Below are 19898 nucleotides of genomic sequence, written 5' to 3'. Positions count from 1 at the left end.
GGTGATCCTACAAACAGTACATTTGAACCTTTTTTGCTCTATCTCCTATTCGTGTCCATGACATATCAGTACCCTGGACCGAGTGCCTGGTGTGAACACTTAGAAAAGGAGACTGCAAAGTCCATTTTGTACTTTTTTCCCTGACTCTTGGAGAAAGATGAGCTCATCTCAAAGATGAGCTACAAAAGGCACAAGGTGAGGTCAAAGATCCATCACACAAACTGCATGTGGCTCTGACTGGGATTATGGAGAGGGTATCAAAGAGAACCCAGAGTTTCTAAATACACACACACAAAGAATACACATTTAACATATAAATCACTGAACAAAAAAAAAAAGCAGTGTTTTGCTTCTAGACATGAACATGCTATACATTGGTCAATAGAAAATTTTAACTAACAACTGAAGATAAGTATCAAGACAGTAAAAAAAGATTCCTGAAATCTCAAAAAAAAAAATCTCTTCTTTTGTGTACATACTACGTGTATCTATGAAAAAATGCGTGCCGTGACTGACCTTTTCCCACCATTAATCTTAAATCTGAACATCTAAAAAAAACCAGGAAATTAACTGCATAATGTGTTAAACCGTAAGGCGATGGCCTTAAGCACATTATTTTAGCACACACCACAAACTTTGGCAAAAACAGGGAGGCAAGGCAACAAGCAAGGCTGATGACTTGCAGTCTTTTCCCTGTCTTAGCACTGAGGACAAGCAGATGACTCTGTGGTGCCCAGTCTTTTTCCTTACCCTGTATTTATACTGCTCAAGAAACAAAAACTCTGTCTACAGATTTGAACCTTGGCAATTAAGACCTTCAGTTTTCCCCTCCTTCTTGGTCAAAGTAGCAAGACTGACAGACTAACCCAGAGAAGAATTAAATGCCCTGTAGAATTTTCCTCCAGACTTTTCCTCATTTGAAAGTAGTTTCACTCCAAAAGCAAGCATGGTACCCTCTTCTAGACTAGTTTTTCCACAAGTCCTAGAATACCTCCTCCAGGAGGATGCTAATGCTGTTCTGAAATCCTTACGAAATGCAAATCAGAATGCAAATCAAATATACGGAACTGCAATTTTCTTCCTTATATCTACTGTAGGAAGCTCCTTATGTACTTCATACAGCAATGCCCCTTGCTCCACAAATGACTATATGCAACACTGAGAAGACGACAAAGGGCATATGGGCTAGAAAGATATGGGCAAGATAATCCTTCCTGCCCTTCTGGAAGACGGTCACATGAAACAACGTGACTATCAGAAGCTTGCCAATCTATGTTAGGGTTTTTTTAGATCTTTGCTGCTATTCTTCCTTCTTTCCAGACCAAAAGAGGAATTAACTTCTGGTGGAGTGGACTTTCTGCTTAATTATCCAAAGAATACTTGAGTCAGCTGCATGTCTCTCTATATGAGAATTCTCACCTGCTGGGGACGTGTTCAACTCCTAGGAAGTCCCAAGAAGAATTATGTTTTCCCAAGTAACAAAATTATCTGGTGTTTCTCTGAGTATATCTGTTCTTTCTTCTGGTGCAAAATGAAGGAACAGGTTGGAAACTATAGACCATACCATCAGGTTAAAATACCATGCTGCTCTAACCAGCAAGTAGAAATCTTTGTTCAGAGAACCATTTTCAGAGAGCTTATTTGGACAAACGTGATTTATCATTCAAAGCCAGAGGTGAACAAGTGCAGATGACTTATAATGCTTCTAAATTTCAAAGATAGTACCCACAGAAAACCAAGTCAAAATCCAAACACAGACTTCTCTCCTACTCAAGCCCCATCCATGAACAAAACACTGCCCAAGATACAATGTCCCTCAGCCATTCCCCATTAAGACTTGGGCTCCAGACCCTTCACCGGCTTCACTGCCCTTCTCTGGACACGCTCCAGCACCTCAATGTCCCTCTTGTACTGAGGGGCCCAAAACTGAACACAATATTCCAGGTGTGGCCTCACCAGTGCCGAGCACAGGGCCACCATCCCTGCCCTGCTCCTGCTGGCCACGATATTCCTGATACAAGCCTGGAGGCTGCTGGCCTCCTTGGACACCTGGGCACTGCTGGCTCATGCCCAGCCAGCTGTCAGCCAGCACCCCCAGTCCTTCTCTGCCGGGCAGCTCTCCAGCCACTCTTCCCCAAGCCTGTAGTGTTGCATGGGGTTGTTGTGACCCAAGTGCAGGACCCGGCACTTGGCGTTGTTGAACCTCATAGAGTTGGCCTTGTCCCATTGATCCAGCCTGTCCAAATCCCTCTGCAGAGCCTTCCTGCCCTCAAGCACATCAACACTCCGGCCCAACTTGATGTTGTCTGCAAACTTATTGAGGGCGCACTGGCCCCAGTACGGAGCCCTGGGGAACACCACTTGTGACCGGCCACCAACTGGATTTAACTCCATTCACCACAACTCTTTGGGCCCAGCCATCCAGCCAGTTTTTTACCCAGCAAAGAGTATGTCTGTCCAAGCTGTGAGCAGCCACTCTCTCCAGGAGAATGCTTACACTACTGAAGCAATATATTTCCTCAGCGTTTTAAAATACTTCTCCAAGTCATTTTTCACAAACTTGAGGGGCAGAAACGAGTTCATCAAATCAAGAGATGAAACCTGGAGCACAAAACAACAACTAGAAAGTGGATTCAAGTACCTGCCCCTACCCCCAGTCACACAGCCTGCATGCACGCTGCGTATAGGAGGGTATAGAAACCCCAGTCAGCTGTCAACTCTCCATTCTCAGTGAAGAGGAGAACTGACAATACGCATTCTGGGAAAACCAGTTTGGGAAACAGTGGCTTTTGGCACTAGAAAGGCTTAAATCAGAGCCCTGAAGACCAAGCCTCAACACATGCCATGCATAAGAACCTGCAAACACATTTTTTCAGGAAAGCGCCTTCCTTGGCTACAGTGTCTCTGCATTTGGCTTCAATGCATCAAGGACATCTTTTTAGTATCAGTAGGAACTCATTTCAGCTAGTGTTTTACAGAGAAAGACTAAGTAGATTTTGCAGTCCTCGCAAAGGTCAACACCACATTAGTCCTCACCATCTGTGGCTTAATTAACTATAGCCTCCTCTGGCTGCTTAGAGGTTTTCTGATAATTTAGGACACGAATTAAATGCAAACTAGTACATAACCAACTTGAGAGTCCTGTTTATAATGTTTACACAGTATGTGCTGCACATGGAAATAAGCATTTTGTTAGTACTTTAATGGTAAAGGGACCACATTTAAATTCAAACAGTGCAAATAAAAAATTCAGAGATCAAAGTGTCAAAAGCTTGAACCTTCAGTTTTCTTGTTTCATGAATGAATATTCTGAAAACAGTTTCTACAGAATGAGCCTGCCACCCTTTTCTTTCTCTCTCCTTTTTGCACCACATCATTTTTACAACTGCATGGAACTTCAGCTGCATAGAAATTTGATTTGGAAATCGCAGTCTGAAAAACAGGGAACAAGATACGCCAACACCTGCCTACTGATTGTCCCAACAGTCTTCAGAGAACAGTGGCAATAAAAAGCATTGTTTTTAAAATCTAGACTACTGAGAATTTTTATTAGTCCTTTAATGCCATCTTTTAGAAAATTATTTTCTCCCATTAAAAAAATTATCTTACTTTCATTCCTTGATAACTAGCCTTCCTTTTTTCTTCCTCTTATCTTTCACTGACTATGTCACCTGACATATCTGATTATATCACTATCTGTAATCTCCTTCACTGATTATAACTTTTTAACAAACCTTCAATCTTAATAGTCCTGTCTGACATCAGAGTAAGCAGGGGAAAAAAAACCCACAAAACAAAACAGTGACATAAATCCGGACAGGCAGAATACCAAAGATCTTAACATCATGTATAAATTGGTAGTATCCCTCTGCCTTACTACAAGACTTTTTTCCAGTGGCAGAAGATGAGAATCTAACCAAAACACAGAGAAATTGGCAGCAACTGATGCCCCCAAGGGTATCACCAGGAAAGTACTGCCGAGGCCATGCAGACCACACTAAAACCCTACAGGGAAATCAACAAGTTTAGCTGAGACTAAAATATACAGATCTTCTGTTGCTTTGCCCGTCTTTCTAGATCCATACACATGCATAAACCACTAGTAAACAGTATATTCCTTATTCCTTTCTGACAAGTGAAAGGCTACCCCAGCTGCCACGCCACTGCAGCTGGTGGGCAGGAGGTCAGAGAGGCGCTGGAGGCTGCAGGGCTGTGCTGCTCCGCACGAGCCAGCAGAGAAACGCCCTTCCAGAGGGGACCGCTCCGGGGGGAACGCATCGACCCGACCCACCGCATGCCCCTGCAACAAGGGCAACCTCCCTCCCACTCCGGGCTTGTCACGAAGGGCAACGCCAGCCAGAAACACCAAGGGTACGGAAGGCTAGAAAGTTTTCTGAGGAGATGGTAACTTCCCAGTTTACCTTAAACGGCTTTGTCTGAGCAGAGAGAAGAGGCTTAGGCTTACCAGGCGACGCCAGCGCTTTCCATGTAAACCCAACCCACACTTGACCTATTTTCTGCTGTTCCGAGTGCACGGTCACAATTTACCTCATTCAAACCCAGCAGCTGCTGGGCTACAGCTGAACCAGTTAAGTCAAGCTTGAAGGCACAACCCTGACCCCTAAACCTGAAACAAAGTCGAGCTGAGGTCAGCGCTGCTCACACGTGCGCAGAGGCACGCTGCATGGGAAAAGGCAGGGACGGGCAGTGACGCTCTCTCTACGTGCAGAGGCCAGGCGAGAGAACAGGGAAAACCAATCCCTTCCCAACAAGGGGCTCTAAATGCATTGTTCGGAAAAGGACAAACATTTATAGATATTTCAGACCACAAGCATTTAAGATGAGGGGTTATTTTCAGTGTCTTCTATAAGTAGAAAGTCAAAACTACAAGGCAAGGAAATGAGGAGTAGAAGTTTAGTAATTTTCCAACTGTCAGTAAACTTAACATCTCCCAGGAAAAGCTATCAACAATGGTTTTTTGCTCCCCACTCTTCCCCATGCTTAATACTTCTCCCCACACACTCCTACTTCCTTCCTCGTTTCCCCTGTTCAATAATTAAAGAGTTGACACTGATTTTAAAATTTTAATTATCAGGTTTGAGAATTAGGGGAGCAGGGCTGCATATGCTTCTCCAAGCGATGATTTCAGGCTTGAAGAAGCATCATTGCACCAATCAGTTCAGTTCTGGAAGAATAACTCTCACCCCCAAGAATACCAGAACATTTCTATTGAATATATAAAAGATTATCCTATGGAAAAATATATTAAAGTTAGGAACATAAATATACAGGGGAAAAAATATCTGACTCATAGTCAAATATATTCCCTGGTTTTAACTCACAAACACAAAAATAAGATATATTTGCCTTCCTGTAAGACTACCAATGTCGCAGGTGAAACCGGCACGCTAGAAAACTTGTTTTTTACAAGTCGCCTCATTATTCCTGTATCTGTAGATGAGAATCTAGTATGGAAAGGCAGAAGGGAACAAGAGCAGCAAACGGAACGAGCATGCAGCAGTGAAGCAAGCAGCCACCAACGGATAAGCAAAACCAAACCTGGGCCAGGCAGATACTGTCACAAAGCAACCTCTAGTGACTTCTACAATAGCTTTGCATTTGAAAATAGAGATTTTTAAATATATATATATATATATAGGTTATGTCACTGTCTTTGAGCAGCTGGAACAATCTGGGTCAGAAAAGCAAAATCTCCTGGAGTGACAGACGGATCTTCTAGCACCTGCTCTGAAGACTGCCCTGAACAAGTGGCTCCTACCCACAAACCTGGAGCTGCCATGTCGAGCACTGCCGTGACTGTACTTACATTCTTCTCCACGTACAAAAAAATGAAAGTCGAGTGAATAGCACTGCTCCATGTCCACCTTCTCCCTCATTCTGATGATGCAGCCATACATCTGCTTTTCTTTCCTTTTCCAAGTCACATTTCCCTCTCCTTCCTCACTGCAGGCTCCATACATTTATCACCACCATCTCAGCAATATGCAACTTAGTCCTAATTTTGCATTTTGTTTTATCTACTCCTAAGAGAAACAGGGAGGGAGTACTGGTCCTACCCCGCTCAGCCAGTAACTCCCATGTCATGTGGTGATACTGGAACAAGCCTTTGAGTCACTTACCAAGCAACTCAATGCCACTATGGGAAAAGAAACCTCAAAGTGCAGACATTTCCCTGAAGCAAGCAATTAGCAGAGTGAAGTTGATGCTAACAAGGAGAGCAGCTAAGTGAGTAGATCGGAGAAAAATCTTTTGTACGTTGGTATTAAAATTTAAACTGAGACCCAGACACCCTGTGAATTGTGAACAGCTTTCAGAAGGTATCTAACAACTCCCCAAATCATATCAGCTGAAGGACAAGCTGTACGGAGGGAGGTGTCTGAGAAAAAAAGAAAGTACATTCTGTTGATCATCAGTTGTCTGGGCTAGTGGGCTGCTAGAAAGGCAGCCTGATGCCCTCAGAAATCTAGCCATTTTACAGAAGACGCATATTCCTTGCATCAGGGACAGAAGTTACTTGCGGCAGCTTGAACTTGCAGAGTTGGAAAGCTGTATACCGCCACCACAGATAATGACAGGCCGGATAGTTCATCTTTTATCTCATGGTAGTTACCTCCATCAAATCTTTTTATCAGTTGCATTACTCAGCAACGCAGTATTATTTGACGAGACTACTGATAACTAAGAGCTTATTATATTAAAGAGCAAAGGTTTCTCAGTTCAAACCTGCAGAAGAAAACTGCAAAACACTATCCAATACATGGCAGACTGACGACAACTCCTAGAATCAACATCACCTCCTAGAAACATGCTCTCACTCTAGTGAATGACACTCTGCTCTGTAACTCAAACCACCACCAACTTAGGTTACCAGCAGTCACACAGCTACCCAGTCTCTTCTGCAAGTATCCTCAATCCTATTTACCAAATGGGAGCTCTGGGAACAACCAACTTTCCAGCTCCCTTACCCCCCGTAACTCATGAGGATTACGGGCAGACACAAATCTTTCCCACAATAAAATTATCTTAACCATTTTTTTGTTTGGTTTTTTTGTTGTTGTTGTTGGGTTTTTTTCCAAGAGGAAAGACTACATCAGCTATCTTAACAATGCTCTTGAAAGCCAGCTTCAGTGGAGTTGGGTCCACTTAATTACTATTACATTAATGTTTTATTTTCAAGCAGTTTTCTGGGGTTTGTTTGAAAACGTGTTTCTTGAAACAGTGCTACCTAACAGTGTTGGCCAACATGCTGATAATATGAAAGTAGTTCAGCATAAAACACATTTTAAACCAGTATCACCGTATTTGCAAAGAACTTTTCAACGTTAATTTCTAATAGGATTTAAGGCAGCACTGCACAGAAGCAATGCATTGTGTTGGGAAAACAATTAGCATGTTTTCTTGCAGAATTTCATTCAGAAGAACAAACTTCTCTGGTCTCAGGGATATGGCGCAGACTCTCCATCTGGCTTAGCATATAACAGCGAGCCCATCACTGTCCAAACGTGGAAATGCCTCTGCCCCAAGACAATATTAGAAGCAACGCAGATCATCGTGTGCTTTTTTTTTTCTGCTAAGAGCTCCGTGCTGACCTGCTGAAGCCATTTGAGGAATTTTCCCTATAAATAACAGAGATCTGACCAGCTGGGATGTATGTCATATTTGGATTAACACTATAGCTCTCTGCAACTCTGGAGAAAGCAGTGGCTGTGCCTTTTATAGAGCAGATGAATAATGGTCTTCCAAAGAGGAAAGATTAAATTGCTAATCAGTAAACAGGGATGTTTCAGTTGTTGCTGCAATAAGCTCCTTGGAGTAAACTTAAAAGTCATTCAGTGTTTCAAATTGATGCAATGCTTGTCTGCTACACAGTATTTTTCCATTGATAAATCTAATAGCACACAGAACCAAAAAGTTCCTATTAAAAACATAATTCAAAACTGAACTGCACCACTTGGGGGTGGGCAGGGAAGCCTGTCAAGAACTATACTTCTCTCACCAAGTATTATGCATCCTGAAATCTGCTGCAACCTGACTTCATCTGTTGTATACCAAAGTGGTGTGGACTGATCAAAAGAAGATAGTGAAAGGGAAGAAAACATTCACGGTGGGTAAAAACCCCAGCCCCTATGGTTGAAATATAATTTCTAAACTGTATGTTTAAAATTCACTACTAAAATTGTCAAATACAGAATAATTTTGTGAGACACACAGAAATTATTGTGCTTCAAAAACCCACTTGCTCAGCAAAAGCATACTAAAATACTACTGCCAGTAATGCTGGCAGGCACACATAAGAAGATGGCGATGCAGGGGAAAAACAGGAATGGTTAATTTTAATTCCATTCAAAAGACAGGAAATGTTTGCTAGATTGAAGGGGGGATCGGTATTTACAAACAACGGTAGTAAAAAAAACCCTACGTACTCTATTTAATTCCGTAATATACTGTTAAAAAGAAATTAAGTTTGATCGGGAAAGGCACTGTACACAAAGCCCTCTACCTCAAAACAAATACTGCACTTTTTGTTTTATTAGTAAAGTTTTCCAATGTCTAAGAAAATAGTAAGATTCATACTTGGTTTTAATTGAAAATCAAATTTGTGTAAAGTTATTTGAGTTTCTCCCCAGATGTCTGGCCTGGAAAAGGAATTCCATACACAGACCTGGAACTGCAACAGCTCTCAGCCTCTACTAACTGCAGCTTGCTGAAGGCTGGGGAGCAGTTCTCATGAAGCACTAACCCTAGACTACAAGTTAGTACTTCTTATTAGGTGTAATTTCAAAAATACATTTTGTAAGAAAAAGCTATGGAGTAACAGCCCTGAACAAAGCAATGCTGTATCAGAGGAAGGAACGAGAGCAAACAAAACCATAAGCACTTCATCAAATGAGCTATTGTGTTTATCATATCAAGCTAAAGCTTAATTCTGGTAACAACACCACACTTCAGTGAAACTCAGTTTCCCCATTACCTGAGATACAGGAAGGCCTACTCTTTTTGCTCCCTGGGTGAGCACTCTCATGCAGTGACTGTGGGATTTCACCCTCATTCACACTCCAGAGTTCCCCAAAAGCACTAAGGATTCCCAGTTCCAACATACAGCAACTACCTGGGAAAGCAAGAACTTACTGGCAAATTACTATCTGGTTATGAAGTGAAACAGACTTCTCTAAGAGCTGACTTTGCATCCAGATTATGAAAACAGTGTTGGTCAAGAACATCACATAATAAAAATAATTAAAACTTTCACTTTTAATAAATCAAATGTGAAGATCGGCAATTTTAAGAACACAGAACCAAGGAGAAAACTTCCTTCTCTTACTACTGAGCAGTATTTTCCACGGGCTTATACTGGTGAAAAAAGTAATAATTTGGGATCAAACGCAGGAAGTTCCTTACACAGGAACACTGGATGGATTTGGAAATTTGGTAATCACTAGACTGCTTTGGAGAAGTACTAAAATACTTCAATGAAAGGATTTGATCTTCACTTTCAAAAGAAGAAACAAGTTTTGTTCATCTGAGTTTCTAACTTTTTAATTATTTATTTCAATGCTATCTCCTGGAGTAGGATTAATGGAGTCAAACCATTTAACCAACCATGATTTTTGAAAATCGTAAGAAGAGTAAAACAAGCTTCTCTTTCACAGTGGAAGGAAACCTGTTTTCCCACGGATCTGAGGCCCACTTCCACTGCAGCAACCTCAGCTTATCCCAAGGACCTCACAACTCTCCCCTTCCTCCTCGTGTACCTTCCCATGGCCTCAAGCAGTGCCACCTGAATTCCCCCTACTACCTGCACGAGCCACACTATTTGTGGCAGTTAGGCCACCTGCCTTCTGACTGATGGCCTCCCCTCCATACTGCTCATTTCCCTAAGGCTTATCGGATCTGGAAAAACTCCACTCCTGCATCAAACCTACCTGAGACACACAAAAAAAAAGGTTACTAAAGCCCTTATTTCTTAAGCCCTTATTTCTTAAGAAATCACATTAAAACAGAAAGGTACAATTGTATTCCACCTATTTTGAGAATAAAGACAGAAGTAGTCCTCAGGGAAGCAGCTTTTTTTCAAAGGGATGCACAAATACAGGCTTAGAAGAGATGATGCACATCTCCCTCTGACTAAAAATTGAGGGTGCCAATCCCTCCTCCCTCATTCCTCTCTCCTTGCAAGTGCTCCAAAGAAACTCTTCTGTCCCACATGTGTAACTGGGAGCAAGCACTGATATGAGTCACCTGACCCACTTCTAGCTGGATGCAGCCTTTTGCTTCCCCTCACATTGGAAGTGTACACTTAAACATAGATGCATCGGTAACAAGCTGTTTAGACCATCACTCTTTACAACGCTGCCAGAGAAGCCAGCTGGACTGCTTATGGGTGGTCCAGACACCAGAGGCATGAGAGAGAATAGGGACGGCTCTTAACGATGACGCTGAGAAGAGTTAAAGATGCAGAAAGTTGTGTGTGCCTCTGTCGCCCATGGAGGAAACGAAAACAGGAGGTGAGCACATGATGGCCCATGGCTGCCAGCTGGCCAGCACCAGGAGTTCCCGAGCTGCTTCTGTCAACCTCAAAGGGTGGGACCAACCCAAAAACTCCTGCCTGCCTGGTCAGTGGAGGTACGTTTATGGGAAAAGCGAATTTCAGCTGCAGTAGCTATTTTTAAGTCTGAAGTTTAGTTTAAAGTAAGAGAAGTCTGAAAGATGAGTGCACTGCATGATTATGGGGTGCTTAAAATACAGACAGAAAAATATTATTTTATCCCTGTTTCAAGATGTTTAAAGAATTTTTTGTGTACATGTCATTACTACACAAGCCACGTTATACAACTGGTTTGCCTTTACGGGCAAACAAGTCACAAAACCCAAAAGCATTCAGGCCTGAAATACCCAATGTCTGCCCATAATAAATAGAAAAGGAGAGTATCAGAGTTGCACATCACCCTTTTCTCAAGCCTTACTTCATGGCATATAGCACTTGAATTTCTAATAGGGCAAGTAAGATTAGCGCGGCATTAGACCCTGATCAAGGTACTTATTTCGTTATTAGTGAGAAAGTTTATTATTATTACTTCAACAACCTTGAAGGTGTGTTAGACATTTGACCTGCCAGCTCTCAGACCTGCAATGCACATCTAGAAAAAGAACAAAGTACACACGCCTATCACTGTGCATGTAACACCTCCCACAGGGGATTTCTCAGTGCCCTATCTTTACATCTGCAACCTTCAGCACAGAGGTAGACAGGCAGACCTTATCATTTTGAAACACTAAACCAAGAAGGCTTGTCTTAAAAAAAAAAAAAAGAAAAAAATTGTTCTGATGGAGAATGTGAACGAGAGGATCCAAGAGAGATTCCACCATAGAGAAGAAATGAAGTGTGTTCTTGATTTATTCTTAGCACAGGGGATTTTTTTCTTTTTTTAGCCCCAATATGCAGGAGGACTTTTTGAAGATTGTGTGCACACCCTTCTACTTCCTTCCTTGAGTGGTGAAATACCCTCTCTTTTGCAGGAAGCTTGATGATTGTGAAGGAACTTAATTTGAATTCTTTGACCCGGGTCAGCTGTGTATGTTTGTTCCCGTGCTGTGTGCTCACAAATTCTTTGGGAATATATTACCACACACACAAAACGCGTGTGTATATCTGGAAACAAATAATCTATCATGTACCCTGTTCCCCCTGACCCAGACACACAGCTGAAATGCACTGACTGCTTGGGCAAAGCAGAGACTTTCCAGGTCTTTCCATGAGTGTATTACATTACAGAAAAACATGATATAAACCACTTTTTGTTATTCTTTATTTGCTTGTCCAGAGTCTAATGCAGTTGACTCCAGCTGCTTCGGCCAGTAACAGCAGAATCACACACTTCAGCCTAACAGTGCCCGTGACGGGTACTGCCAAACACCACTCAGACAAAACACCACACTGATGAGGTCACACATACCATATGCTGAGCTTTAATGCTTCACATCCCCATCTATAGTCCTTCAAGTAAACTACAATGCTTAAACAAATTAAGGCATCATCAGCTCTGCTGCTGCTTAACTTACTACATGTATCATAACGAACAGACACATAGCTGTCACAGAATAGTACAAGTTATTACAGAAAACCATTTCAGTTCTAAGTATTTGATTTTGGTCATACTTGTAATTGCCTAGGCTTACTGTAGTTTTGCTTAAAATATTTTAACAATAAACATATTTAGAAGTGTGTTCATTTTCTATCTATGGCAAAAGCCGCTACAAAACCTACTGAATTTGTAAATTTTTACTTAATCACAAAATATACATGACATACTGTGAATGCAAAGTAGAAAGATATTAAGGACCTGACTTACACACCACACTTCAAAACTATGTTTCTGACAGATAATAGGTTGACACAGAAGACACGTAAATTTTATGTCTATTACTTCCTGCAAAGGAACATAATTCTCATTTCATTGTAAAGCAAATGATCTGCTTTCTCCTCAAGATCCCCTTGTCACCACCATAAAAGAACTACATGACTAAATGGTCTGACCACCTCAGATTAATGAATGAGTCATTCTCAGTCACACAAATTTCACGTAGACAATAATACAGTTTGTATCCTCTATGAAGCAACAGAGATAAAAGCCACCGGAAACAAGCTGTAGGTTGGTGTTCAAGGCACCACACGTAGAGAAGCCAAGGAAATTTTACAGAGAAGGGCAGGATTCAAAGCAGTATACACGTAAGAGAAAAGTCACATAACATTTATTTGTAAAGAACAAATTCACACACAAGTGTAATATGTGCTATAGAAAACCTTGTGAAGGTATGAAAAAAATGGAAACAGGCTAGAATAGCGCAGCTGCACATCCTACTTTTAATAATGAAATTCATCTAGTTCTTACAAAGGTTGTTGAATCTCTGAACAATTGAAACATGTTTATTTATGCAAAGAGCAGACATGGCATGGGAATCCGTGGTTCACAATTCCCCAGCAAGTCCTGCCAAAGTCTCTTTACTCTTGTTCTGGAAGAACCACTTCTGGTAACGACAGTAATTTAGTTCTTTGACTACTCAAACTCTGTTTTTCCTGCCAAGACTAAAAGGATGCCAAGTGCGCTGTTTTCTTTGCCTTCAGCAGTTGTCACCTTTGAACTGGACAACACCACCTTATTCATGAAGCCCTTCAGCCCAACAGTTATGTTAAACAGCACTGCGGTTTTTTGACCAGAACTGATCGGAGCAGAATTCATATCAAATGCTCATCTGCTGCCCATTACTAGTATTACGAGTATATGCAACGATGGGAAAAATTACTCAGTAGTTAAGAATTGTATCTGAAGTGAAATGGGACTCTTCCCACACAGATTCAAACTTTGTTTGTTTTGGCAGAAAGGTACTGGAATTTTAGGCACTAACAGCAAAACGAAATAAGAAGTGTTTAGATCACCATGGTCTCTAAGGACTTCATATTGAAAATGTACGGCCATGAGAGCTTAAACCAAAAACTAAACACATTTAGAAAGACTCAAAGTTAACTCATCTCTGCAAAGAATGGTTCCTCAGTTCTGTAACCTGCTCAGAAGCAGGTTAACAGTATTCCAGACCAAACAAGGGAGCAAAAAGGCCATTTTTTAATTTCTTTTTAGAAAAGCAGACTTTCACAGGGAGTTTACCAAAGATTAACCTGTTATAATGGCAAAGAAAAGGAAGGCCTTCCAAAAAAAAAGGTACAAGTAAAAACCACCTTACATTAAGAGACTGAAAGCTAGGAACACGATTTCCTGCATTAACAAAAAATAACCAGCAAAACAAATGAAGAGAGATAATCCTCCCACTTCAGTTATCTTCAGGAGAAAACAGTCTCATAATGGTCAGGTTAATATTTCTCTCTAACACACTGCTGGTATGTAATTCAGTTAGCATATTTAAATAAAATAGTTTCTGTTAAAGGCACTATAATTCACTAAAGTTCATATCTGTAAAATTAACCCGTAACACTTGGCAAGGAGACATTGCTAGCCCTGCAGACAGATACGCCTATGAAAGTAATTTCTAAAACTTCTCACATCGTTCAAATAAATCTTTTATTTGATGAAAGCTCAACGTTATTTTATGTATCCACATTCAAGATCTGAGCAATGTCCAGTTAAGATGCAAATTCTGGATGCCTTCGTACTTAAAAGGAATCAGCAGCTTTCTTGTAATGTTAAAACAGACAGACAATTTAGGTATCTCTTAGTCACCAAACTACTTTACGACTGATAGAGATCAGTAGCCTCCATCTCAGGTTTTAATAGCTAGCTGTTTGCTCCATGAGAGGAGGAAATAACCTGACCTCTCACACAGAGTTGCCCTCTATGTGTCAAAAACAGAGGCCAAGAGTTAGGGAAACCAAGGTTATATCTGGAACTATTTTCCACAAGCTACTGCTTTGTACCAGTTTTTGGCCAACACCTCTTTGAAAACAGAAGTTGCTAATGCTGGTAATTAAAGCCAGCTGTTCCTATGCCACATTTTCAAAAGTGACACCTTCAACTTGTATGCACCTTCCCTCATTAAGGTGCTTCTGCATCCAATACTGTATCAGTAAACACTCCTTGAAATGAAGGACCTAAAATACACACAGCATCACTGTGTTACTGCCAGCCAGGCCTAGCAATAGGACCGTTTTACAAAAGGCAGTCCTCCTCATATATTCAATTTGTTTTGCTCAGCTCATCTTGTAAGAAATGATCCAAAAGATGGATTACTGTTACTGGAATGAACGTTATCAGACATGATCTTCATAGATCTCAGGCAAAGAACAGACACTAGCACAAGTATTTGCTTTGTAAAATGAATCCGGAAGATTGCGGCTGGACTCTGAGGGCAAATTTACACTTCATGCTCAGCTGATTTAAGAGGTCGGTGGCTGCTGCCAAAGGAGGATATCCCACTCTGTGTTGCGTCATCCTGACCCCCTCCCTAGAGGAAGCCACAGCACTCACTGCACCCTGAGCTGATCCAGCTCAGCTCCCTAACATCAGACTTCTCTCCTCCCCGTTTCTGAAAAGCAAGGTTGTGCCAGTTTAGAAGGCTGAAGGCGCTAGCGTGGGGTCTAACAGTGGTCTAATTGTCCTTTGCAGCAGAGCCAAGCTGTCTGGGCAGCTCGAGTCGTAACATGTAACCTCACCCTGACTAGAAGCGTTGAACTCGTTTGGCTTCCCCACCGCAGGCACACAAAAGCACCAGCCCTTCCACAAACTGAACCTCCCTCTCCTTTACCCAGGATTCTCTCAGTCACTTCTCTCTTTCTACCTCTATATTTGGTATTGGGGGGGGGGAAAACCCAGCAAAAAACTATCTTGGGGAAGGAGGAGGGAAGAAGGGGTGTCAGGACAAAATTACATAGCGTTTATTCAGGGCCATCTGTTATTCCAAGTCTCAAAGTACTATTTCTGTATCACTGCAGTGTACCATCCCAGCGTAAGAGAGAATTTATGGCTATTCTAATTGCAATCAGTTCAGCACAAGCTGAAGTATCAAATGTTTTTCTATTCGTCATAGAAGAGATTTTTAGACCTTACTGGGTGTGGGATGGCACTATTCCTCTTGTTCTTTAAACACACGCACAGTAAAATATTAATGTGTTTCTAATTAATAAATAAGGCATTAAAATAAAGGATACCAGATATTTTAGCAGGCTTAGAAACAACAGCAAGATAAAGTGTTTTTTCTTTTAAAAAAAAAAAAATTTCTGCTATTCATTCTCAAAAAAAACCCCCAGTACGTCAGATATCACTGCAGTAGTGCAAAGACATAGAAAGGAAAGCCCAGCTTCAGAAGGATGGAAACTATCTTTTATCTGCTCTACAATTAATGGTACTGGTTAACATTTAAAGGGATCAGGTATTTTACTTAAAGGTGGTTCAGTAATATTAGTTGCATAGTACTCATTGACACGATCAGATTCACTAGAATCAGGTACAGTACTAGATAGAACCTTTCACAAAATGAGCAACAACCTCTGCCAATAATCAATAGGAAATTGTTCCTGTAACACAGAACTTGACTGTAAAATGCACTGAAAAATAATAAACACATGGATTTTAACTAAGCTAAACAGACTGTACTTACACACTAGCCAAATTTCTTACCTGATAGGGCTGAAAGGCACTATCTTCAGTTATAAAATCCAGCTGTTTGTCCACAAGGAATTCTACTGCAGTAATTGAATTGTATACACTTTTTCCAACCAAGGGCTTGAATGTCTATTAGAAAAAAAGAAAACAAAATTAACCAATTAAAAAAAGCTCAGTACATCAAACCCCCAGGACTGTATAAACACTGACAAAATTCTTCCACCAAAACAAGTTAAAACAGAATAACAATTACTAATTATACAAGAAAGGAGGATTTTTTGTTTTGTTTTGTTTTGTCATTTTTCCTTTGTGCCGTTGGTGGAAAACCAGCTAGAAAAAGGAACTACACCATACATTCTTCCTTTCCCTCATTGTTCTTGAGCAAGAGTGTTTACCACAGAAGCTCAAAGTACAGGAGCACAATTATATCTTAAACATACAGCTTAGCACGCAGATCCTCTCTTTCTGCCTGCAGGACTAGCTAGCGCAGTGGTAATTACACTAAGGACACTGAAGTGGAAACCGACTGCAGACGTGAAAATGCTCCCCGCCTTCCTGTTCTGAAATCGTTCACCTTGCCTTGAGTCAACCATCTCATTTCCCTGCCTGTCTCTGCATCTGTTCTGACTCTGCTGCCTGCCGCCCCCGCAGCCGCTCCTCCCTGCAGCAACCGGCTGCTCCGGCGCAACGGCTTCGGAGACGGCAGCACCCGGTCCCAGGGCTTCTGCAGTGGGGCCAGGAGGTTTCCTGCCAACAGCCCCTCGCCGCTTCCCAGCATGTGGGAGGCAGCAGGAAACCTCCCGGCCCCACTGCAACAGCCAGGCGTGGGGAAAGGGGAGCGGGGAATAACGGGCTCCTCCGTGCCCCCCCCCCCCTCCCAGTCTCTGCCCGAAGCACCGGGCCTCGTCCAGGCGCAGCGGGATGCAGTAGGCGAGCGGGGCGGGGGCCGCGACCTGAGCAGGTCTCCACCGCGGGGGGACAAGCAGGCGGCCCCCTTCCCCGCTGGCTGGGTCTCCTGCAACAGAAGCGCGAGGAGAGCATGACCGAGCGGGGCTGTACTGAGGGGATGAGTCAGGTGAAAAGGAAATCCCAGCGGATAGAGGGGAGAGAAAATGCTGCTCTGAAGACAGATGGGAACAGCAAGAGGAAAGCACAGATGAACAAAAGAAGCGACCAGCAGAAAGATGCAGGACGTAAGGGGCAAAAAACATGGAGGGACAGAAAAAAAAAAATGGAAAGTTATTCTACAGGACAAAAAAATAGCAATGAGAGAAAACAGGAAAAGAAAAAGCCCTTTGAGACTGATTCTAAATTTAAAATGCAGGAGGAAAAGGCAAAGAGGAGAAACAAGGGCAGGTCAAACCACATGAAACGATGTGCAAATGCTACACCAACATCTGTTAAGATGCCGCTATCACAACAGGACATCACTAGCTCACACACAACACCCCGCAGCAACAGACCCCCAGTACTTACAAGGGGAGGGCAGGATCACGGCCGCCTATTTACAGACGGGGAAACTGAGGCACGAAGCAATCCCGTAGCTTGACAGAAGTCACCTAAGCAGGGCAGCAGCAGAGTCAGTGACCTGCCCTCAGCCAGTCTGCAGGCAGCTCCTAAGAGATGCCCTCAAGGTTTTATCAGACTTCATTACCTACTTTACAAAGGTGTTGCCTTGCGATTAGGCTAAATATAACTCAAGCCTCTCTGGAGCTTCAGCTTTAGCATTTACTAAACAAATGAGAGACTACTTCAGTGGAGATACGCAACACTTTCTACTAAATATATCTAATCCTGCAAATGCTCAGATTTAAGGTACTGCATCGTTGTTTCCATTTTATTTAAGGTTTCACTTCAGCTGATACCCCTTCTCATGCAAGCAAGGGAAAAAGAAAAACCTATCAGCCAGTCAGCCATCTCAACAACAGGGTAACTAGATGAAAGGGGTGGAGGGGCAGGAGAATACGATAATATGCTAACTACAGAGGCCAAAGAGTAAATAATTATTTAACCTCTAATAGTTAAGAAAGGGCCTTTGCTCTTGCATCACTTTTTTATAATGGATCCTGTATTGCTAATGGGTCAAGTTAAGAGAGGGTGGAGTTCACATCACGAAACTGCAAAGCGTTAGCCATATAAACTCACAAGCAGACAAACTTTTCTTTTAAAAAGTCAAAGTTGTAGTTTTTCAGTTCTTAATTCGCCCCCGCATCTTCACATACACTGTTCTACTTCTTACTGTGTCCACTCTACCTTTCTGTGCTATTATTCAGGTCAAGAAACGCATTTCCAACTACTAACAACAGGACATACCACATCATTAGCCAAAACGAAACTGTGTGGAATATGGCTTGTAGTTATCATTCAGGATTCAGGCAACGCTACCGATGAAGGTACATGTGAGCCACTGGTTTATCTTACTGCTGGTATTAAAAGAACTAGTTCCAAACATAGATTTGTGAGTGTGATTATTCTGAGAAGAGAAACGCGATGCCTTCTCATTTGCTTTCATAGATCTATGCCACTGGACAGGCCAACGCCCCCAAAATACACATGCGGAGGATGCGGGCTATCCCACAAGCACAGAGGAAAAATATGTAAATAAATAAAGCAAAACTACGCCATGTCACACACCGCCTCATACACGGATGGCTGCTCAGCTGCACACAACTAGAGATTTTTCAGACACTATTAGAAAACATTCCCACTATCAAAGAACAACAAAACCCCACCCTTTAAAAAAAGCAGGCCAGACTGCAAAGTCCAGACTCCACCAGCTTCAGGAGATAGGCAGGCCACCAAGGAGAGATCCAAACTGGGATGGGTTAGGGATTTGAAAAAAATCTTAAAGATGGAAGACATGACCAAACTTCACACCACACATCACATATGCACAAAGAAAAACAGACCAAGAGCACAGCAGGCAAGAGTCAGCTACTAAAGGCAAGCATGTGAGACATGTAACAACATGAAAATAGATAGAAGCTCCAACGAGTTCCTTGCAGGCTTTCATAGGAAGACGCTGCCTCTTTCTGTTCCCAAAGTGGAGGACAATTCTAGGGAGAATCAGGCACACTGGCTGAAACCAGAAAAAACTGATCCTCTTCAAACAAAAATCTCCCTTACAAACTTGCATAAAACTTCCTTTTACCACCTACATTAAGCCAGCTCCCTGAAGGCCACAACTAAGCAAAGGACTCAAACACTCCATTTTAAGTGACATCTGACTTCAGCACTCTCCCAAGCGGCTGCTTGGAAAAAAAATCCCGCTTTTTATTTTTTTTCCACCACAGTTCTGCACTTGGCCAAAGGGATCTCTATGAACACATACACTTTGGCTGCTTTGCTACCAAGTTCCCTGATACCGAATAAAACACATTTCTTACTCTGCCACTCCCCGCCCCCACCTCCCCATGATTTTACCCCAGCTCATGCACGAAATAACCTGCCTGCGGGAGGCGTCTGGCACAGCTCCGAGACTGAAAAAAGTTGGTTTCAGAGGTTAACGGTTGGACTCGATCTTAAAGGTCTTTTCCAACCTAAATGATTCTGTGATTCCCAAAATCCAAACAAACCTTTAGAAAATCTTAAGCACTATCACTTCACAGCAAACAATCTCAAAACTATTTGACGGCATTCACCAAATACTTGCGAATAGAACGGATTACTCATGGACTGCTTTTTCTAACGCCCAGTAACACAACTCATCTATTTATTTATCATTTCAAAACCCCCATGGCAACCACAGGCCCCGCTTTCCCGAGGAAG

The 19898-nt window shown here is 42.1% G+C and overlaps 1 protein-coding gene across 4 annotated transcripts in view; it reads right to left on the bottom strand.

Moving 5' to 3' along the window:
- The window catches only part of JMJD1C (jumonji domain containing 1C), a 165333-nt gene that overhangs the window by 41678 nt on the left and 103757 nt on the right, over positions 1-19898 (bottom strand). For all 4 annotated transcript variants that reach the window (XM_075109667.1, XM_075109669.1, XM_075109670.1 and 1 more), the window contains one exon: positions 16146-16259. In XM_075109667.1, coding sequence (XP_074965768.1) covers positions 16146-16259 — 114 coding nt within the window. The remainder of the gene's footprint in view (positions 1-16145; positions 16260-19898) is intronic.

This window comes from Phalacrocorax aristotelis, chromosome 14 (genome assembly GCF_949628215.1).
Source record: "Phalacrocorax aristotelis chromosome 14, bGulAri2.1, whole genome shotgun sequence".
Classification (NCBI taxonomy): domain Eukaryota; kingdom Metazoa; phylum Chordata; class Aves; order Suliformes; family Phalacrocoracidae; genus Phalacrocorax; species Phalacrocorax aristotelis.
Note: the sequence above shows the minus strand (reverse complement) of the source record. Positions and strands in the feature narration are given on the sequence as shown.